At 37.2% G+C, this 18,727-nt stretch overlaps 1 protein-coding gene across 11 annotated transcripts in view; it reads left to right on the plus strand.

The window, feature by feature from the left end:
* MYCBP2 (MYC binding protein 2) overlaps nucleotides 1-18,727 on the plus strand; it is a 271,236-nt gene that overhangs the window by 225,014 nt on the left and 27,495 nt on the right. For 9 of the 11 annotated variants that reach the window (XM_064585965.1, XM_064585967.1, XM_064585972.1 and 6 more), the window contains 9 exons: nucleotides 5,771-5,928; nucleotides 7,289-7,488; nucleotides 8,351-8,500; nucleotides 11,689-11,849; nucleotides 12,888-13,044; nucleotides 13,227-13,451; nucleotides 16,111-16,176; nucleotides 17,792-18,031; nucleotides 18,335-18,433. In XM_064585965.1, the coding sequence (XP_064442035.1) occupies nucleotides 5,771-5,928; nucleotides 7,289-7,488; nucleotides 8,351-8,500; nucleotides 11,689-11,849; nucleotides 12,888-13,044; nucleotides 13,227-13,451; nucleotides 16,111-16,176; nucleotides 17,792-18,031; nucleotides 18,335-18,433 (1,456 nt within the window). The remainder of the gene's footprint in view (nucleotides 1-5,770; nucleotides 5,929-7,288; nucleotides 7,489-8,350; nucleotides 8,501-11,688; nucleotides 11,850-12,887; nucleotides 13,045-13,226; nucleotides 13,452-16,110; nucleotides 16,177-17,791; nucleotides 18,032-18,334; nucleotides 18,434-18,727) is intronic. The other 2 variants (XM_064585966.1, XM_064585968.1) reach the window with 1 other exon arrangement.

Here is an 18,727-nt window from a genome sequence, read left to right on the forward strand (position 1 = left end):
TCTTCTCCCACTTGCTTAGGTATGGTAGTAACATCAGTGTAAAGACCTTCTTGAAAACTGAATAGAAGCATATAAATATAAAGCAGAGGGAATTAGGGTACCACTGTGACTTTTTGGAGGAGGAACTGCATGATAAAAATTCAAAGATAGTCTCACTAGTGTCGATTGAGAAGCTTATAAATTTAGTCAAAGATTTTCATTAACTGTGTGGAGTTGGATTATGTTGGCAATGATTATCAAAAAAAGATGGATAATAGAAATATTTTCTAGTAAAAATCAGTGTGGCTTGTTGGCTAACTAGATAATGAAAAGGATAAGTTTAGGATAGCATCAAGATACCAGGCATGAGTAATTGCATACACATTATCATTGGGAAGGAAGACATTTGCTGAAGGAAGAAAGAATGTGCTTCTTTAGATATGTCACTGTGTTAATACTATGTGGTTATTATTATAACTGATATAACAGATTTTAATACACACAGTAGAACTCATACATCCAAGTGAGTATTTTTCCACTGAAAACACTGGCAACATTTCCCCCCAGCTGTGTGGATTATTCATCAGAGTTTTTTTTGTTGTTGTTTGTTTTTTTGTTTTTTTGTTTTTTTTATCAGAGTTTTTTTTTGAGCTGCTTTTAAAATTTTCTCCAAAGAGTACAGTGTAGCCTTTTATATCTTTAAAGGTAATAAAGTATCTCTAAAGGAGATAGATTTTCTGGAAGAGTCAGAAACCATTTTGAGACTAGTCTGATAAATGTGCTTCATTGGGTTGTTATTACCCTTTAGGATCAAAATTAAGTGGCATAAACTTCTAGGTAAAGACAGTGAAAAGAAGTTTACATATATCTTGGAATATCATAGAATATTCTGTGTATCATAGAATATCATAGTCAAGGTAAAATCCTCTAACATAGAAGCCCCTAGTATCATCACTAGTGTCACAGAAGAAAGTGGAAATCTAGGGAATCCTATTCCCACAGTGCCATGCTGCAGCGAAGCAGCAATCCAAGGTGCCAGGGAATGTTGCCACAGAAACAGGATACACACCCAACTCAGTGGAATGGTTCCTGGTATAGAATATTCAATAAAGGGCGCCTGGGTGGCTCAGTTGGTTAAGCGACTGCCTTTGGCTCAGGTCATGATCCTCGAGTCCCGGGAACGAGTCCCATATCGGGCTCCTTGCTTAGCGGGGGGGCTGCTTCTCCCTCTGATCCTCCCCCCTCTCATGTGCTCTCTCTCTCTCATTCTCTCTCTCAAATAAATAAATAAAATCTTAAAAAAAAAAAAGAATATTCAATAAAATCTCAAGTTATCCCTGGAAGGAAAAAAAAAAAATAGTGTGGAAAAGGAAGTCTAGGGAAATCCACTGATACTTTATCAGAACAAACACAGGACCTAGACAGAGCTGCCCACTTTAAAATATTATCAAAAGGAAAATAAATAGTATGTCATGAAAGTCAGATGAAGAACCCAATCTGAAAGAAAAATCTCTCAAGGAAAAAAACATTTCTGTAAGTACTCTGTTGTACTGGAAAACTTGATAATGACATATATTTAATGAAACAGTGTGAGAATGAATTAAAAGGTTATATCACAGAGCTAAGAGGACAGACTGAAGACCAAATCAATACCATTAAAAGACTAATAAATTAGAAACATTTAGAATAGTAAATTGAATGACTGACATACAGGAAAAATTTGAGATAATCATAGTAAGTAAAGAGTAAAAGGACAAATAAGTATAGCAGTTAGAATGAAGATAACAGACATGGAAACAGGACAGTCTAACATAAGAATAACTGGTATTGGGGCACCTGGGTGGCTCAGTGGGTTAGGCATCTGCCTTCAGCTCAGGTCATGATCTCAGGGTCCTGGGATTGAGCCCCGCGTCGGGCTCCCTGCTCAGCGGGAAGTCTGCTTCTCCCTCTCCCTCACCCTCTGACCCTCCCTCCTTCTCGTGCTTGCTCTCTCTCTCTCTCTCTCTCTCTCAAATAAATAAATAAATAAATAAAATCTTTTAAAAAAAGAATGACTAGTATTTTTAAAGTAGAAAAACCAACCAATATAATTGAAAATGTATCTAAAGCTATAATATAAGAAAAAAATCCCCCAAATGATGAAGTATTGAATTCCTAGATTAAAAGGAAATTTTTATACCAGGTGACTATGAGGAATAACTGAACTTAAAAAAAATTGGTTTTTCAACCATTTGGAGTCTATTTTTGTGTGTGGTGTAAGGAAATGGTCCAGTTTCATTCTTCTGCATGTGGCTGTCCAATTTTCCCAACACCATTTGTTGAAGAGACTGTCTTTTTTCCATTGGACATTCTTTCCTGCTTTGTCAAAGATTAGTTGACCATAGAGTTGAGGGTCCATTTCTGGGCTCTCTGTTCTGTTCCATTGATCTATGTGTCTGTTTTTGTGCCAGTACCATACTGTCTTGATGATTACAGCTTTGTAACAGAGCTTGAAGTCCGGAATTGTGATGCCCCAAGCTTTGCTTTTCTTTTTCAACATTCCTCTGGCTGTTCGAGGTCTTTTCTGGTTCCATACAAATTTTAGGATTATTTGTTCCATTTCTTTGAAAAAAGTGGATGGTATTTGGTTGGGGATTGCATTGAATGTGTAGATTGCTCTAGGTACCACTGACATCTTCACGATATTTGTTCTTCCAATCCATGATCATGGAACGTTTTTCCATTTCTTTGTGTCTTCCTCAATTTCTTTCATGAGTATTTTCTAGTTTTCTGAGTACAGATTCTTTGCCTCTTTGGTTAGATTTATTCCTGGGTATCTTATGGTAATGGTATTGGGAAAATTGGATAGCCACATGCAGAAGAATGAAACTGGACCATTTCCTTACACGACATACAAAAATAGACTCAAAATGGATGACAGACCCCAATGTGAGACAGGAATCCATCAAAATCCTAGAGGAGAACACAGGCAGCAACCTCTTCGACCTCAGCTGCAGCAACTTCTTCCTAGAAACATCGCCAAAGACAAGGGAAGCAAGGGCAAAAATGAACTATTGGGACTTCATCAAGATAAAAAGCTTTTGCACAGCAAAGGAAACAGTCAACAAAACCAAAAGACAACCGACAGAATGGGAGGAGATATTTACAAATGACATATCAGATAAAGGGCTAGTATCCAAAATCTATAAAGAACTTATCAAACTCAACACCCAAAGAGCAAATAATCCAATCATAAGTGGGCAGAAGACACGAACAGACATTTTTCCAAAGAAGACATCCAAATGGCCAACAGACACATGAAAAAGTGCTCAACATGGCTCGGCATCAGGGAAATCCAAATCAAAACCTCCATGAGATACCACCTCACACCAATCAGAATGGCTAAAATTAACAAGTCAGGAAATGACAGATGTTGGCGGGGATGCGGAGAGAGGGGAACCCTCCTACACTGTTGGTGGGAATGCAAGCTGGTGCAGCCACTCTGGAAAACAGTATGGAGGTTCCTCAAAAAGTTGAAAATAAAGCTACCCCACGACCCTACAAATGTAGGGTTCTGAAGGGGTATGTGCACCCCGATGTTTATAGCAGCAATGTCCACAATAGCCAAACTGTGGAAAGAGCCAAGATGTCCATCGACAGATGAATGGATAAAGAAGATGTGGTATATATATACAATGGAATATTATGCAGCCATAAAAAAAAAACCCAAACTCTTACCATTTGCAATGACATGGATGGAACTAGAAGGTATTCTGCTGAGCGAAATAAGTCAATCAGAGAAAGACATGTATCATATGATCTCACTGATATGAGAAATTCTTAATCTCAGGAAACAAACTGAGGGTTGCTGGAGTGGTGGGGGGTGGGACAGATGGGTTGGCTGGGTGATAGACATTGGGGAAGGTATGTGCTATGGTGAGCACTGTGAATTGTGTAAGACTGTTGAATCACAGACCTGTACCCCTGAAACAAATAATGCATTATAGGTTAAAAAAAAGTAGGAAGGGAAAAGTGAAGGGGGGGAAATCGGAGGGGGAGATGAACCATGAGAGACTATGGACTCTGAGAAACAAACTGAGGATTTTGGGGGGGGGGATGGGTTAGCCTGGTGATGGGTATTAAGGAGGGCATGTATTGAATGGAGCACTGGGTATTATACACAAACAATGAATCATGGAACACTACATCAAAAACTAATGATGTATGGTGACTAACATAACAATAAAATAAAATTTAAAAATAAAATAAAATTAATTAACTTAAAAAAGAAGACTGTAGACTTTACACATAAGAGAAACTATGACTCAAGTGTTTTTATATTCAGCCAAGTTGAAATATCACAAGCATATAGTAATTCAGGTAATAGAGCATCTTTGAGCTATTCTTTAAAAAAGTCTTGACAAACTCAAGCTATTACAAAAGATAATAATGACTCCATTAAATCAGTGGGGGATAGAAGGGTGGTTTTGTCTCGCAGGTGACATCTGGCAGTGTTTGAAAACATCCTAGTTTGTCATAACTAGGCTAGTTCAACGGGCATCCTAGTATGGAGAGGTCAAGAATGTTGCTAATCAACGTACAGTACACAAGACAGCCCCCCACAACAAGGAATTACAAGCATGACCATATTTATAAGAACAAGTCATTATCTTTTTAGGTTGTATAACAATTCTTTTTTTTTTCCAAGTTGTTGGATAAGCTTCCTCTGAAAGCACAACAAATGTCCTGAGTTTTGTAGTAACACCATTTATAAAGTGAACTAAATTAATGTATCCCTGTTCTCTGGGCATTCTGGAACCTGTTGGCCCATGCTGACATCCAGGCACAGTATTCACAGCCTGTTCAAACAAGAATGTATATACCCTTAGAGAGGTGGTGAGTAAAGAAAACAGCCAGGGAGTTAACTACTTCCTAGGAAACATAAGCTTGACTGATGGTCATAGGAGTTCAAACCTGGCTTGAATAATGGAAAAGAAGTCCAGAACTCATGGTGGGCAAAACTGTCCCTATTTGGAATGAGGTAACAGAAAAAAGAACACATGAAAAGAATGGTTTGTAATCTTTCTTAGAGAGAAAGTAAGGAAAGGTATTTCTCTTTTTTATAAAAAGCCTCAGTAAAAGAAAATATATAACCATATTAATAGCTTTTCAAGTATTTTTTAATGTTGCTATAGTAAATAGAAAAATTGTTAGTTTACTTAAACTGGAATGAAAATCATTGAGTTCTTCTAGAATGTCAGTATAATATAACTCTATGCCAAAAATCAGTTTGTTACCTCTCATTGCACTTAGTATGGCCATGCTCTAGAAAGGGCTGTGGCAACACTTCCCAAGAATGAGAAACCTAATAGAAAACTCAAGCACAGAAAGAAGACTGAATTGTTTCACTTTCCAATTTATTATGTGTGTACATACCTATTTTCTTTCTCTTCTGTGGTCTTATGAATATATCTGTCTAGGTTTCTTGAATATCATGATATAACTTCCACCACAATGCTTTTGATTCTGAAAGGAGTTTAGAACATTTAATGCCTTTTCTTCTTTTTCATTGAAAAATGCAAAGTAGATTTAAGAAAACCGAAAGTTTTAGGACACAGTTTCTGAAATCAAATTCATTTGGAAAGATCAAATTGTGATTTAAAGAGAGATTATCAAGTTGGCTTTGAATTTGTGTATTTTCTACAGGAGGTATAGTTTCATATATTTGACTACACTATTATAAATTAAATATAGTTTCACTTTATTCACTTTTTCTCCTAAGTTTTTATCTGTCATCATATTCTGTCTGCAGTTTGGAAACTAGTCCCATAACCGATACTGATCTTGCAAAGAGAACTGTCTTCCAAAGATCATACTCAGTTGTTGCTTCTGAATATGATAAACAACACTCCATTTTACCTGCACGAGTTAAAGCCATTCCTAGAAGAAGAGTTAACAGTGGAGACACTGGTAAGTATAAAGATAAAAAGATTGTGTGGTCCAAATGGTTTTATTTGTAGATATTTTTTTTAATCTAGTTTTTGAGGGGTGCCTGGATGGCTCAGTCGTTAAGCATCTGCCTTTGGCTCGGGTCATGATCCCAGGGTCCTGGGATTGAGCCCCACATCGGGCTCCCTGCTCCACAGGAAGACTGCTTCTCCCTTTCCCACTCCCCCTGCTTGTGTTCCCTCTCTCACTGTGTCTCTCTCTGTCAAATAAATAAATAAAAATATTAAAAATAAATAAAATAAAATCTAGTTTTTGAAAGGAAATGGATTAATTTTAAATTGTGGTTGACATTCCTTTTATGTGACACACCCAAAAGTATGCCTGTCTGAATTTTGCATCTCGGTTGGAAGAGACACCTAGAGACCATTCAGTGATAACTCAAGAATAAGTTGACCTTTAAAATCTTACCCATTAGGTTCTAAGCCAAATGTTGCCACCATTATCCCTTCTACTAAGTTTCAGTGAACTAGTAGTTCCAGTGACTTACACTTTCACAATTATATTCTCATTCCTAATAGAACCTTCTAACTCTTGGAGCTACTTCCACTCTGAATAGATAATGTGGGGATATAAGTAGCTCTTAATCAATAAAAAAGTTAAATAATCTGGACTAGTTGGTATCAATAGCCCCAAAATAGAGCTGCTTGATTCTATGTCAAGAATAAAGAAAGAAATCCAAGAGAAAAGGATAATATGATGATTTATCAGGCAGCCCACTTAACTAAAATGAAGATTCGGTGTAAGATTTATAGATAGGTAATTATATATCATATATAGATTCCATTTAGGGAAAAAATACAATACTTAGCTTTTAGAGTGTTTTAGCAAGCATGAACTTTAGATTCAGCCCTGAATTCAAAAAACAATGCGACAACTTAACAGCTACATGATTTTAGGAAAGTAAGATATTTATCTTTTGGGATGCCTGGGTGGCTCAGTTGGCTAAGCGTCTGCCTAAGCCTGGCTAAGCTCAGGTCATGATCCCAGAATCCTGGGATGGAGTCCTGTATCGGGCTCCTTGCTCAACAGGGAGCCTGCTTCTCCCTCTCTCTCTGCCACTCCTCCAGCTCATGCTCACACGCTCTCTCTCTCTCTGTCTCTCTCTGACAAATAAATAAAATCTTTTAAAAAAAAGTATTTAATCCTTCTCAGCCTCAGTAAAAATTGAAGTTGTTATGATTTGTGTCACATGCAAAAGAAAAAAAAAAACCCTAAGACGCTAGTGAATAAGCTAGATGCTGTTATTTTTAATATCATCTTAAATATATTAATTGTATGTATTATCTATGAAAGTTAATTTTTTTTTTTTTTTAATAAATAGAAGTTGGTTCTTCCCTCTTGAGACATCCATCTCCTGAGCTTTCCCGGCTAATCTCAGCCCACAGCTCTCTTTCCAAAGGAGAACGAAATTTCCAATGGCCAGTTTTAGCTTTTGTTATACAACATCATGATCTAGAAGGTCTTGAAATAGCAATGAAACAGGCCCTAAGGAAATCTGCTTGCCGAGTTTTTGCTATGGAGGTATGAATACATTAATGGGGTTATTGATTCATTGATCATACATATCATTTGATGACTTTTTTGTGTGTTAGCTCCTTTTCTACCCAACAGAAAGTTCAAAAAATTAAGAGACATTAGCCAATCAAAAATATCAAATGTTCACATCAAAATTAAACTTTGTTTATGAATATAAATGAGTATAGAGGTCCATATTTAAGCACTCTAAAGAAATTTATTTCTGCACTGCTTTATTGTTTGAATCCTGTTAGTATCTTTTTTAAAAAAGCTTTTTGTAATAAGGATGTCATTTCAGATAGAAGAATCATGAAAAAGAGATAACAAGTAGAGCTTTTGAGTTATAAATTTAACTATAATAACTTTCCTGAGTCTATTCTCTGGAAATGATAGGATTGCTATCTATCATATTTTTATATGTATTATATAAATATTTTTTAATCTTTTTTGTCATGAATATAATAAATAACCTGCCACTTCATTGATGATGGGAACAATGTAAATACATTTAAGTATATAACAGCTTGTACAGACTTGAGAAACATTTTGTGTTAACCCTAAATGCAAGTTGGGGAAAAAAATGTGCTTCGGCAAATTAATATGAAGATGAATTTTTGAAATAAAACGTGGTTTGAAAAATATTTCTGTGTTACATTTCATAAGTATTATTTTTCCTATTATATTTTTTACTTGGGACCAAAATTATTGACTATTTTAAGTTCAGTGTGTTTTCAATGAAATGAAGGTCAGATGTGTTTAGTATCTTTCCTTGAAACACTTGGTCCATGGAGTACTTTGTTTCTTACTCAGAATGTTTACTCGCATATTTTCTTTTTATCTTTGACTCATTTAACCATCATTCGTTCAGGCTTTCAACTGGCTTCTGTGTAATGTCATCCAGACGACTTCTCTACATGATATTCTGTGGCATTTTGTGGCATCTTTGACGCCTGCCCCAGTGGAACCAGAGGAAGAAGAGGATGAGGAAAATAAAACAAACAAAGAAAATGCAGAACAAGTAAGTGAGATTTTGGGGGCTTCTCAATTGTCCATATTTTTATAGAAGAGTAGAACCATCTTCAGATAATGCAATAATATGCGTGAGCTCATTCGCAAATTATATAACCTAAAGGCAAGAATAAAATTTCAGTGCTGTGGGCAGTATATTCACTCTATTTAGTGAAAGTTTTTTCTCCAGGAAAGATGTGATCATTCAGTTCTGATTTCTCACTGTAAGACAGATAACCAGGGCAACATTATTCTATGGAAAATCTATCTACTTCACAACATTGCTGTAAGTTGGCAGAGAGTAAAAATATACCGTGTAGGGACATGAAATTTAAAAATGTTTGCTTGGCTAGAAAGGACTTGGATTTTATAGGAAGCAATCTGCATAACGGAAAGGCATTGACTAGAACCCTAGAAACCTGGGTGCTAGCCCCATTTCCACCTCTGTAACAGTGTGACTGTGGGCCTCATTTCCGTATCTGTAAAGGGAAAACTAGACAGCATTTAATTCACTTGCAGGCATCCTAAATTATATGCTTAATATTTTATGATTAATTTCCAAGGATATCAAGCAACATCATCATAGCCAAAGTCTTAAAACTCAGAAGGAAACAAAGTATCATGAGTAAGAACTAGTAGAAACAAGAGGCAAGGGAAATAGACATTCAACAATTTCAGTGGTTCTAATTGATCTATTTATAGTATAGCTATGTTTAATGTGTTTAAAGAAATAAAAGACAAACTTTAAAATATAATAATGTAAGAACTGTAAGAATGACAGATTTGAAAAAGAACTAAATAATTAACATGTAAGAATTATATATTAGTATAATAATTAATGTTAGAAAAAAAGCAGTGAACCAAAAAAAAATCAGTTCTGAAATTTACAGCAGATTAGTCAAAAAATTGGTGAATTGTAAAAGAGACCTGAAGAAATCATCCAGAATAAAACAAAAAAAATGAATTGCTTTAAAAAGTGAAAAATATGAGAAGGTGTAACATTTATCTAATTGGAGTTCCAGAAAGAGAGGATAGACAGAATGGAAAAGAGGTACTATTTGAAGTGTTGATACCTGAGAATTGTCCAGAATTGATTACAAATGACAATGCATTGAATCAGGAAGCCCAGGGAGCCCCAGGCAAAATAAAAAGAAATCATGGTGGGCAAATCATAGTGAATTATCTGAACAAGCAAAACAAAGAGCAGGCCTTTAAAGCAGCCACAGAGGAAAAAAATTACACTTAAAGTAGGGACAGTGAGAATGACAGCTGAGTTTTCAGTAACAATATTGCAAGTTATAAGACAGTGAACTTTTTTTAAAAGGCAATCAATTGATATTTTCAGTGTGCTAAGAGGAATAACTGTCAATCCAGTGAATCTATCTTTGTAGAAGGGCAAAATAAAGATATTTTCAGAAAATAAACAGACAAATAGATATTTGCCACAAATAGACTGTTAGAAAGGAAAATTGTAATGCGCTTCAGTTACAAGAGGAGATCTCACATGGAATATCTGAGAATGAAAAGAAAAGAAAGTGTTACTTCTTAACAAAGACTGTATAAAAAGTGACAATGTGTAATGGGAATGATTTTTAAAACTTAGTACCAAAATACAGGCAGCAGTACCATATACATGAGGAGGCAGGTGATAGTGTTGAGTGGGTTGATAATGATTTTGATTAGCTTTAGATTAAGTTGAGTGTGTGTCATTACCCAAAGAATAGAAATAGAGTGTATAGGGAGAAGGCACCTGGCTGGCTTGCTCGGTGGAGTGTGTGACTCTTGATCTCAGGGTTGTGAGTTCAAGCCCCACATTAGGCATAGAGATGACTTAAAAATAAAATCTTTAAAAAAAAAAGAAATAGAGTGTGTAATTTCCAAACTCATAGAGAAATGAAAAAAAAAGAACTCAACCCCTCCCCAAGAGGGAAAACAAAATAGAAAAAGTGGTACAAATAGAAAGTAACATATTAGAAATAAGTACAAAGAAGACTAAATCTTCCATTTAAAAGACAAAAATTGGGATGCCTGGGTAGCTCAGTTGGTTTAGCGTCCCAACTTGTGATTTTGGCTCAGGTCATGATCTCAGGGTCATGAGATAGAGCCCTGTGTGGAGGCCTATGCTCCATGGGGAGTCTGCTTCTCTGTCTCTGCCCCTCCCCCGCCCCGCCCCCGAGCACACACACTCTGTCTCTCTCTCAAATAAGTAAGTCTTTTTAAAAAATAAATAAGGGGCGCCTGGGTGGCCCAGTTGGTTGGAGCCTTCAGCTCAGGTCATGATCTCAGGGTCCTGGGATTGAGTTCTGCATCAGACTCACTGCTTATCAGGAGTCTGCTTCTCCCTCTCCCTTTGCACTTCCCCACTGCTCATGCTCTCTCTCCCTCACTCTCAAATAAATAAATAAAATCTTTTAAAAAATAAATTAATTAAATAAAAAACAATAATTGTCAGAATAGATGAAAAAACAAGAGGTAGTTGCTATTTATAAGCATTACATCTAAAACATAAGCATCCAGGAAGATTAAAAGGGGAAGTTTAGAAAAAGATATACTGGACAAACACCAAACAAAATAAAGTTGGTGTGACTCTTTTTAACATCAGAAAAAAAAGAAAGCTTTAAGACACAATTACTAATAGGGATAAAAAAGCTTTCTACAAAATGATGAACAGTTCTAAACATGTATGTATCAATAATATAGTCTTTAAAATATTAGGTAAAAATTGACAGAACTGCAAGGAGAAATAAAAAAATCCGCAATTACAGTGTAAGATTGTTTCACACCTTTAACAACTAAATATTCCTGCATAAGAAACCACCCTAAAACTCATCGGATGAAAACAGTTGCCTGTTGGCTGACAAATCTGTGCGTGAGGCGCAATTTCTGCATATACATAGAGTCACCCTGTTAGTAGATTTGTGAGCACAGCAGAATCGATGCAGATACAGTATTCATTTGTTTGGTGATTTTATTTATGAGTCACCTCATCACTTTTTCCCTAAAAGATAATACAGACATAATTAGTTAATCTTAATGTGTGTTTTGGGTATGGTTTGGTTTTGGTTTTATTTACATTTCTGTTACATGACTACCTTTACAGTATACATAACACTTATAAGTATACATAATTTTTGTGTGTGGGGGGAAAGTTCTTTTCAGCATACAGACTGATCAACCTGCTTTCACTTTCTGTCTCAGGAGAAAGACACAAGGGTATGCGAACATCCTCTCTCAGATATAGTGATTGCCGGTGAAGCTGCTCATCCTTTACCACACACATTTCACCGCTTACTTCAAACAATCTCCGATCTTATGATGTCCCTCCCCAGTGGCAGTTCATTACAGCAAATGGCCCTAAGGTAATTTTACATCTAAGTGTTCTAGGTACAGTGGAGGAGAGATTTTATGTAATATTCAACTCAAAATGCTCGAAAGACCTTTTTAAATAGTAAGATACGAAGAATCTCTACATTATGTGAATGGTGTTTCACTCATTACTGTCATAATCTAGAATCATCTTCCTTAGCTCACACCCGTTTGCCGCTCTGTAAAATGAGGTTGATACACTTCTTAGTGCTCTGAATTATCAGTCTGTAACAGTTTTCCTCACTTCCCCCCTCTTCTACCCCAGGTCACTTGTCTCAGTGCTACCCAAGAGTAGACTCTTAAATGTCACAAAAGGGAGAGGGAGAATGAAGTCTCAGAAGCAGAAATCAAAATAGGGTTTTGAATTGAAAAGAATTTTGAGAAAAATGGAACCTTAGTTATATACAAGGCAGCCTAAGTCTACCTTGGGGAACATCGCCTACTTCTAAGTCTCAGCCTGCTAAGATTTTAACATTACTCCTACATTGTGAACCTTGTTATCAGAGCTACATATGGGGCCGCACATATAAATGATTTTTATCCTCCACTGATTTTTATAAGCTGTAAGGTGATGGAGTGATTTGGGGCTACCCACAGCCCTAATGATAAGAGCAGCAGAGGGGAGATGGTGTTTCCTCCTCACAAGATTTTTGAAGTGCAGTATGTGTTATATACATTCTGATGAATTAGTATAAAATTATAAGACTAATAAATTTGAGAGGCTGTTTCAGTTGGGATAACACTTGTCTATCTGCGAAATTGATTTATTACCTTTTTTGTTTCTGTAGCCTTGATCTTCATGGCTACAGAAGCAAATTTCTTTATATGTAAATGTATTTTTCTATGTGTAAAATGAGTGAACTTTCTTTAGATCTTACGTTGTTGCAAAGAGGTAGTGCTATTATTCCATGATTTTTTTTTCATTTCTGTTTTTCACCTGGAACATTTAAGATTTTTTGAAATACTGACTACAGAGTGCTTTTCCAGGATTTCCTTAGGAATTATTTAATATATTGCTTATGCCTTTTTAGGTGCTGGAGTCTGAAATTCAAGCAGTCTGATCACCAGTTCCTCCATCAGAGTAATGTCTTTCATCACATTAACAATATTTTGTCAAAATCAGATGATGGAGACAGTGAAGAAAGTTTTAGCATCAGTATTCAGTCTGGCTTTGAAGCCATGAGTCAGGTCAGTCATTTACCACCTGTTCTGTGTTATCCCGCTAACATTCAACAGTGTACAGAAGGAGAAACTGCAAGTTACTCCTAAACAATCGGATTCATTTGTTTCTTACCTCATGTCTTGTTTGTTTTATTATCATGAAAGATTTCCATTTCAGTGTTGTAGTAACGTACATTTGTTTCTGGTAGGAATTGTGCATAGTAATGTGCTTAAAGGACTTAACCAGCATTGTTGACATAAAAACTTCAAGCCGACCGGCCATGATTGGCAGTTTGACAGATGGTTCTACAGAAACCTTTTGGGAATCAGGAGATGAGGATAAAAACAAAACTAAGAACATCACCATCAACTGTGTGAAAGGAATCAATGCCCGCTACGTATCTGTCCATGTGGACAATTCCCGAGATCTTGGGGTAAGAAAGGAAACTTGATTTGTGGCTCATTAGTTCTTTTCAGACCCTTGGTGACCATGCCCTATCATTTTGGAGCTTAGCAAAAAGATTTTCATGTGGAACTTCACCAACCAAACAACATTTTTATGTTTCCCAAATAAATCTTAAATCTAAAAACAGATGAAGAGGACTGGGGCACTGTGGAATACCAATTCTAAAAAGAGGTGTGATTACAGATAACACCATGGCTCCAGCTAAGCAGAGTAAATGAATGCCCTATAACTGCCTACCCGAGTGCCCTTGTTTCAGCTCTTCTCTTGGCCTGAAGTCCTCTCCTTAAACTCTGCCTATCAGATTCCTCCCAGAATCTCGAAAGACCAGGAGAAAAATCCTCTCCCAGTATATCTTCTATAAAAATTACTCTTTCCAGGGCGCCTGGGTGGCTCAGTCGGTTAAGTATCTGCCTTCGGCTCAGGTCATGATCCCAGGGTCCTGGGATCAAGCCCCACATTAGGCTCCCTGCTCAGCGGGGAGCCTGCTTCTCCCTCTCCTCCCTGCTCGTGATCTCTCTCACTATCTCTGTTGCTATCTCTGTCTGGCTCTCTCAAATAAATAAAATCTTTTTTAAAAAATTACTCTCTCCCTTCTCTAGGTTCTTTTTTATATTACTCTGATGGCACTTAATACACTTTGACCTATTGTGTAATTAGCTCTCAGTTTCCAGCCCTAACCCTTAGCTGTCATGGCAGTGTTGGTGGGGTATCTAGACTAACCTGAACAGTCATAATTTATATTCTTCCTAGCACTATTCTGTTCACATGTTTCAACTGAATTAAGTACTCCTTTACAAAAGGCAGTCAACAAAGGAAAAAGAGGCCTATTTACTTGAGTGTTAAGAATCAAGAAGAAGGCACCAGTTGCCAAACCCACATGCTTCTATCCCCATTCCTGGGGAAGGATACTCCTTAGAATTTTTCCCTCAGAATGGGTGTGGCTTGCTAGCAGATACAGTATTAATAAATCCCCTTTGACCATCGCCAAGCTTCTCCCATCCCATTCATGTATTTCCTTTCCCAGAAAGAGCCAGAGTGGTGGGGTTGGGTCTTGGGTGACCCAGATGGAATGCCAACCTCAGAAGTCCAGTCTGCTATCAGAACACTCCTTGCCATCGATGCGCAGCCACCCCCAACTCCTGTTCCCTGGTAGCAAACAAGAAAAGGGAGTGTAGCTAATATATCATAAGCTTATCTCCTTTTAGGAGCCAAGAGTTTCAATTGGCACAACTACTTTATCTTACTAGAAAGTCAAGCATAAGAAATCAAAACATTTTTTCTAGCTAGAATTTACTGTTCAGTACAAAGTTATCTTTGATTCATGGTATATTTTAAGCCAGGACATATTCTCTGTCAGAAAAATGATTGCAATCAATTTGACATTTTTCCCTTCTAGGGAGATAATTGTAGCAATATTCTATTTTAAAAGCCCTAGTAGGTAAGCCAACATCTGCTTTCCTTTTAAGAAACCTCCTCTAAGTTACATGCATCCTTGAGGCTGGTGTACCTCTGTGTCCCCACCTGCCCACACCACCAGTGCCTTATGCACGGCAGTTGTTGGAATTGCATCAGCCTAGAGCTGTTATATAGCTAAGTAGGCAGTTCTCTAAGGAATTAATGTGCTAATCTGTTTCTTGATGTGCCTCACATAAAAGTTACTTAACGTTAAGGTCTCTGGCTCTAGTACCAGCATGATTCTTTTCAGTACTTAAAGATACTGAACTTCTGCGGCTGCCTTCGGCTCAGGTCATGATCCCAGGGTCCTGGGATCGAGTCCCGCGTCGGGCTCCCTGCTCTGCGGGGAGCCTGCTTCTCCCTCTCCCTCTGCCTACTTGTGTTCTCTCTCTTATCTCTCTGTCAAATAAATAAATAAAATCTTTAAAAAAAAAAAAAGATACTGAACTTCTGTTCGTATTTATTTCATGTGTTAATGTTCCTTCTCTAGTGTGGCAAGGACCTCAAGAGGATAGAACCCATCATTCTCATATATCCTTCTCCAAGTCTGTAAGGCAGTCTGGGTACATTGTGACACTCACAAGTATTTGTTGATTAAGCCACCTGCCTTCCTTGCTTTTACCTCCAGAAGCAAGGAAAGTATAGCAGAGAGAGTGGGACAAGAGTGACAAACAGAGTTGTTGAAAGGTCTCATGATAGAGATAGAATTTAAATCTTTAGACTTTGGGGGCACCTGGGTGGCTCAGTCGGTTAAGCAGCTGCCTTCGGCTCAGGTCATGATCCCCGGGGGTCCTGGGATTGAGCCCGCATTAGGCTCCCTGCTCAGCGGGGAGTCTGCTTGTCCCTCTGCCCCTACCCCGCTCATGCTCTCTCTCTCTCTTCCGAATAAATAAAATCTTTAATAAAAATAAATAAACAAATCTCTAGACTTTGGATAAAAAGAGGGAATGCCAAGCTCCTCTTTCAGAGCCCATGGAGACTGAAGGTAGAATTTGTGAGAATAAGACAAGACTGGGGTTGGTTGTAAGAAAGTGGTTGGTCGGGCAGAGAGAGTGAGATCAGTTAGGAAGAACAATGACAGAGTTAATGTGATATTGGTAAGCTTTAAGAAATCATTGTAAATTCAGGAGCAGGAATATGGAATAATAATTGTTGTGAATTGTCTATTTTAGAATAAAGTTACCTCAATGACCTTCTTAACTGGCAAAGCAGTAGAAGATTTGTGCAGAATCAAGCAGGTAATTAAAATTTTGTCATTAAATGTTTTGCTACCTAGGGAGAAATTCTTCTCAGCCTTTACTGTTAAATTCTAATTTTGGCATGCTACCAAAGTATTATAGAAAATCATCTGTTTACAAAACACTAAACTGACAAATAGTCCAGATATAGGAACATTTACAACCATCCCTGTGCTAAACATCTTATCCGTTAGTGCCCTAAATGTTCTCCTGTCATGAGTGATTATACTGTACCTACAGTCCTCCACTCTGCCTTCAGCTCCTTACAAAGAGTCAGAGTGCCTTAAATGCATCATAGATCAATACACAATCAACACCTACTCTTCAGGTTAAAATGTAGATTATTGTCCTCTAGCCTGAAAATCTATCACTTATAAAACTAAAACTGTATCCAGGCTGCAAGTTGATTTACACACCGTCTCTAGAAACAAGTTAGGTTTTGTTTGGGCATGTATCTGAGATTCTGTATAAACTTGTATGACTTGTGTTAGTGAAACTTTACCGAAGCTGTTCTTCTCTAGCTACTTTATCCCATAAATGTTGACCACTTGTTTTGCTTTGTTTTTCGAATCATATTGAAAGAATGAATTGAGATTTTGGATTAAACAAATAGTGGGGCGCCTGGGTGGCTCAGTCGCTAAGCGTCTGCCTTCGGCCCAGGTCATGATCCCAGGGTCCTGGGATCGAGCCCCGCATCGGGCTTCCTGCTCCGCGGGAAGCCTGCTTCTCCCTCTCCCGCTCCCCCCGCTTGTGTTCCCTCTCTCGCTGTGTCTCTGTCAAATAAATAAAATCTTTGGGAAAAAAAAAAAAGTAAATTTTGTTTTAAAGGCTAAAAAATTTAGGGAAATAATCCTATTCAGTGAGATACTATTTATTTATGCTCAATGCTCTTTCTAGAAAATTGGCATTATCAATTAAAATAATATCAATTTAGATGTCTATATAAATAATGTAGAAGTCCTAGGTCACTTCTCTTCGACATCAAATACCGTAAGAACAGTTTTCATTTTATCAAGTGAATAGTGTCAAAAACCATTTCACAGTGCATTGAAATTTAATCCTTGAAAAAAAGTTATATTCTCAATGAAATGCAGTGAAATAAGGAATCACAAATGTGAAGTAACATATAATTTTTCTTCAAAAGTAAAACATATTAAGTAACTGCACATCAAAAATGTTCATCTTTAAAAAAAAAAAAATGCTTATCTTTAAATGGTGCTTTAATGTGAAGGTGCACAAAACAGGGCCCGATGCTGATCTTGTGAGTGTTTCCACTTAGAGTCAGTGTAGGGAAAGGGCAGTCACATAAATTGATTGATGATGTTACTTATAAAACTTATCCCTGGAAAGTACTCAGACCTGCATTTTAATTCTCAACTCCATCTCGTACTGAGAATCCTTCAACCCGTTTTAACCTCATTTCATCTGTATGATAGCTACTATAGTGTTACTTACCCTCACAAGGTTTAAGATAATCATTGTGAAGTAACACAGTAAACCTTGGTCCCTGCGCAAGTCTTTGTGATTTGAGCTTGCTGTTATTAGTGCTAAGTCCAGGACAGTGATAAGAGTGAGACAGCTGTATCAGGTTTCTATCCCTTTTCTGTTGTGTTAGGTTGATCTGGATTCCAGGCACATCGGTTGGGTAACAAGTGAACTTCCAGGAGGGGATAATCACATCATCAAGATTGAATTAAAGGGCCCAGAAAATACGCTGAGAGTTCGACAAGTAAAAGTCCTGGGCTGGAAGGATGGCGAAAGCACCAAAATTGCTGGCCAGATTTCAGCCAGCGTGGCCCAGCAAAGGAACTGTGAAGCCGAGACTCTGCGAGTGTTCAGACTTATTACATCTCAAGTGAGTGTCCTCACTACATAACCTAGCACAGGATACCCTGAAATAAAATCTTATTCAATAATAATACCAAAATAGTAACAAAATACTTTGTAAAACAAGTTAGAGATGGCTGGCAACAGATGTGACCCATTTCCTCCTCTTCTCATAGCCCAAAACTCCTGTGTTTCATTTTGCACTCATAACTCTTAAAGGTAGTGGTGTATAGCAAGAATAGCATAGTAATATTATAAAACCTGCAGAATTAGCTCATGCATCCTTTAGCTTTCACACATTGATTCCTTCTCATGTTCCTGTCTTCATCAGGTATTTGGAAAGCTCATCTCTGGAGATGCTGAACCTACACCAGAACAAGAGGAAAAAGCACTACTGTCATCACCTGAAGGAGAGGAAAAAGTATACAATGTATTTATTTGTATTCTAAAAATATTTATTTCCCTTTTCCATTTTCTTATTTTTGTTCAGTGAAATAATCCATCTATTGCCATGTATTTTAATGGATAGGTGATAGTAGTTTATATGCAGTTAATGTTTTTTACTTTAATTAGCAGAAGATGAAGAAACTATCAAAAGAAATTATTTGTTTATATATGATCTAGCTAGTATTGTAAGTAACAAAATTTGCTCTGTTTGATCTGTAAAATCAGCTTAGTCATTTACTGTACTGTGCACCATCGATGATCTTCTTCCTCCATTTAA

The sequence above is a fragment of the Mirounga angustirostris genome, unplaced genomic scaffold (assembly GCF_029215605.1).
Source record: "Mirounga angustirostris isolate CCGP_5_RB_7025 unplaced genomic scaffold, mMirAng1.0.hap1 SCAF_3, whole genome shotgun sequence".
NCBI classification, from domain to species: Eukaryota; Metazoa; Chordata; class Mammalia; order Carnivora; family Phocidae; genus Mirounga; species Mirounga angustirostris.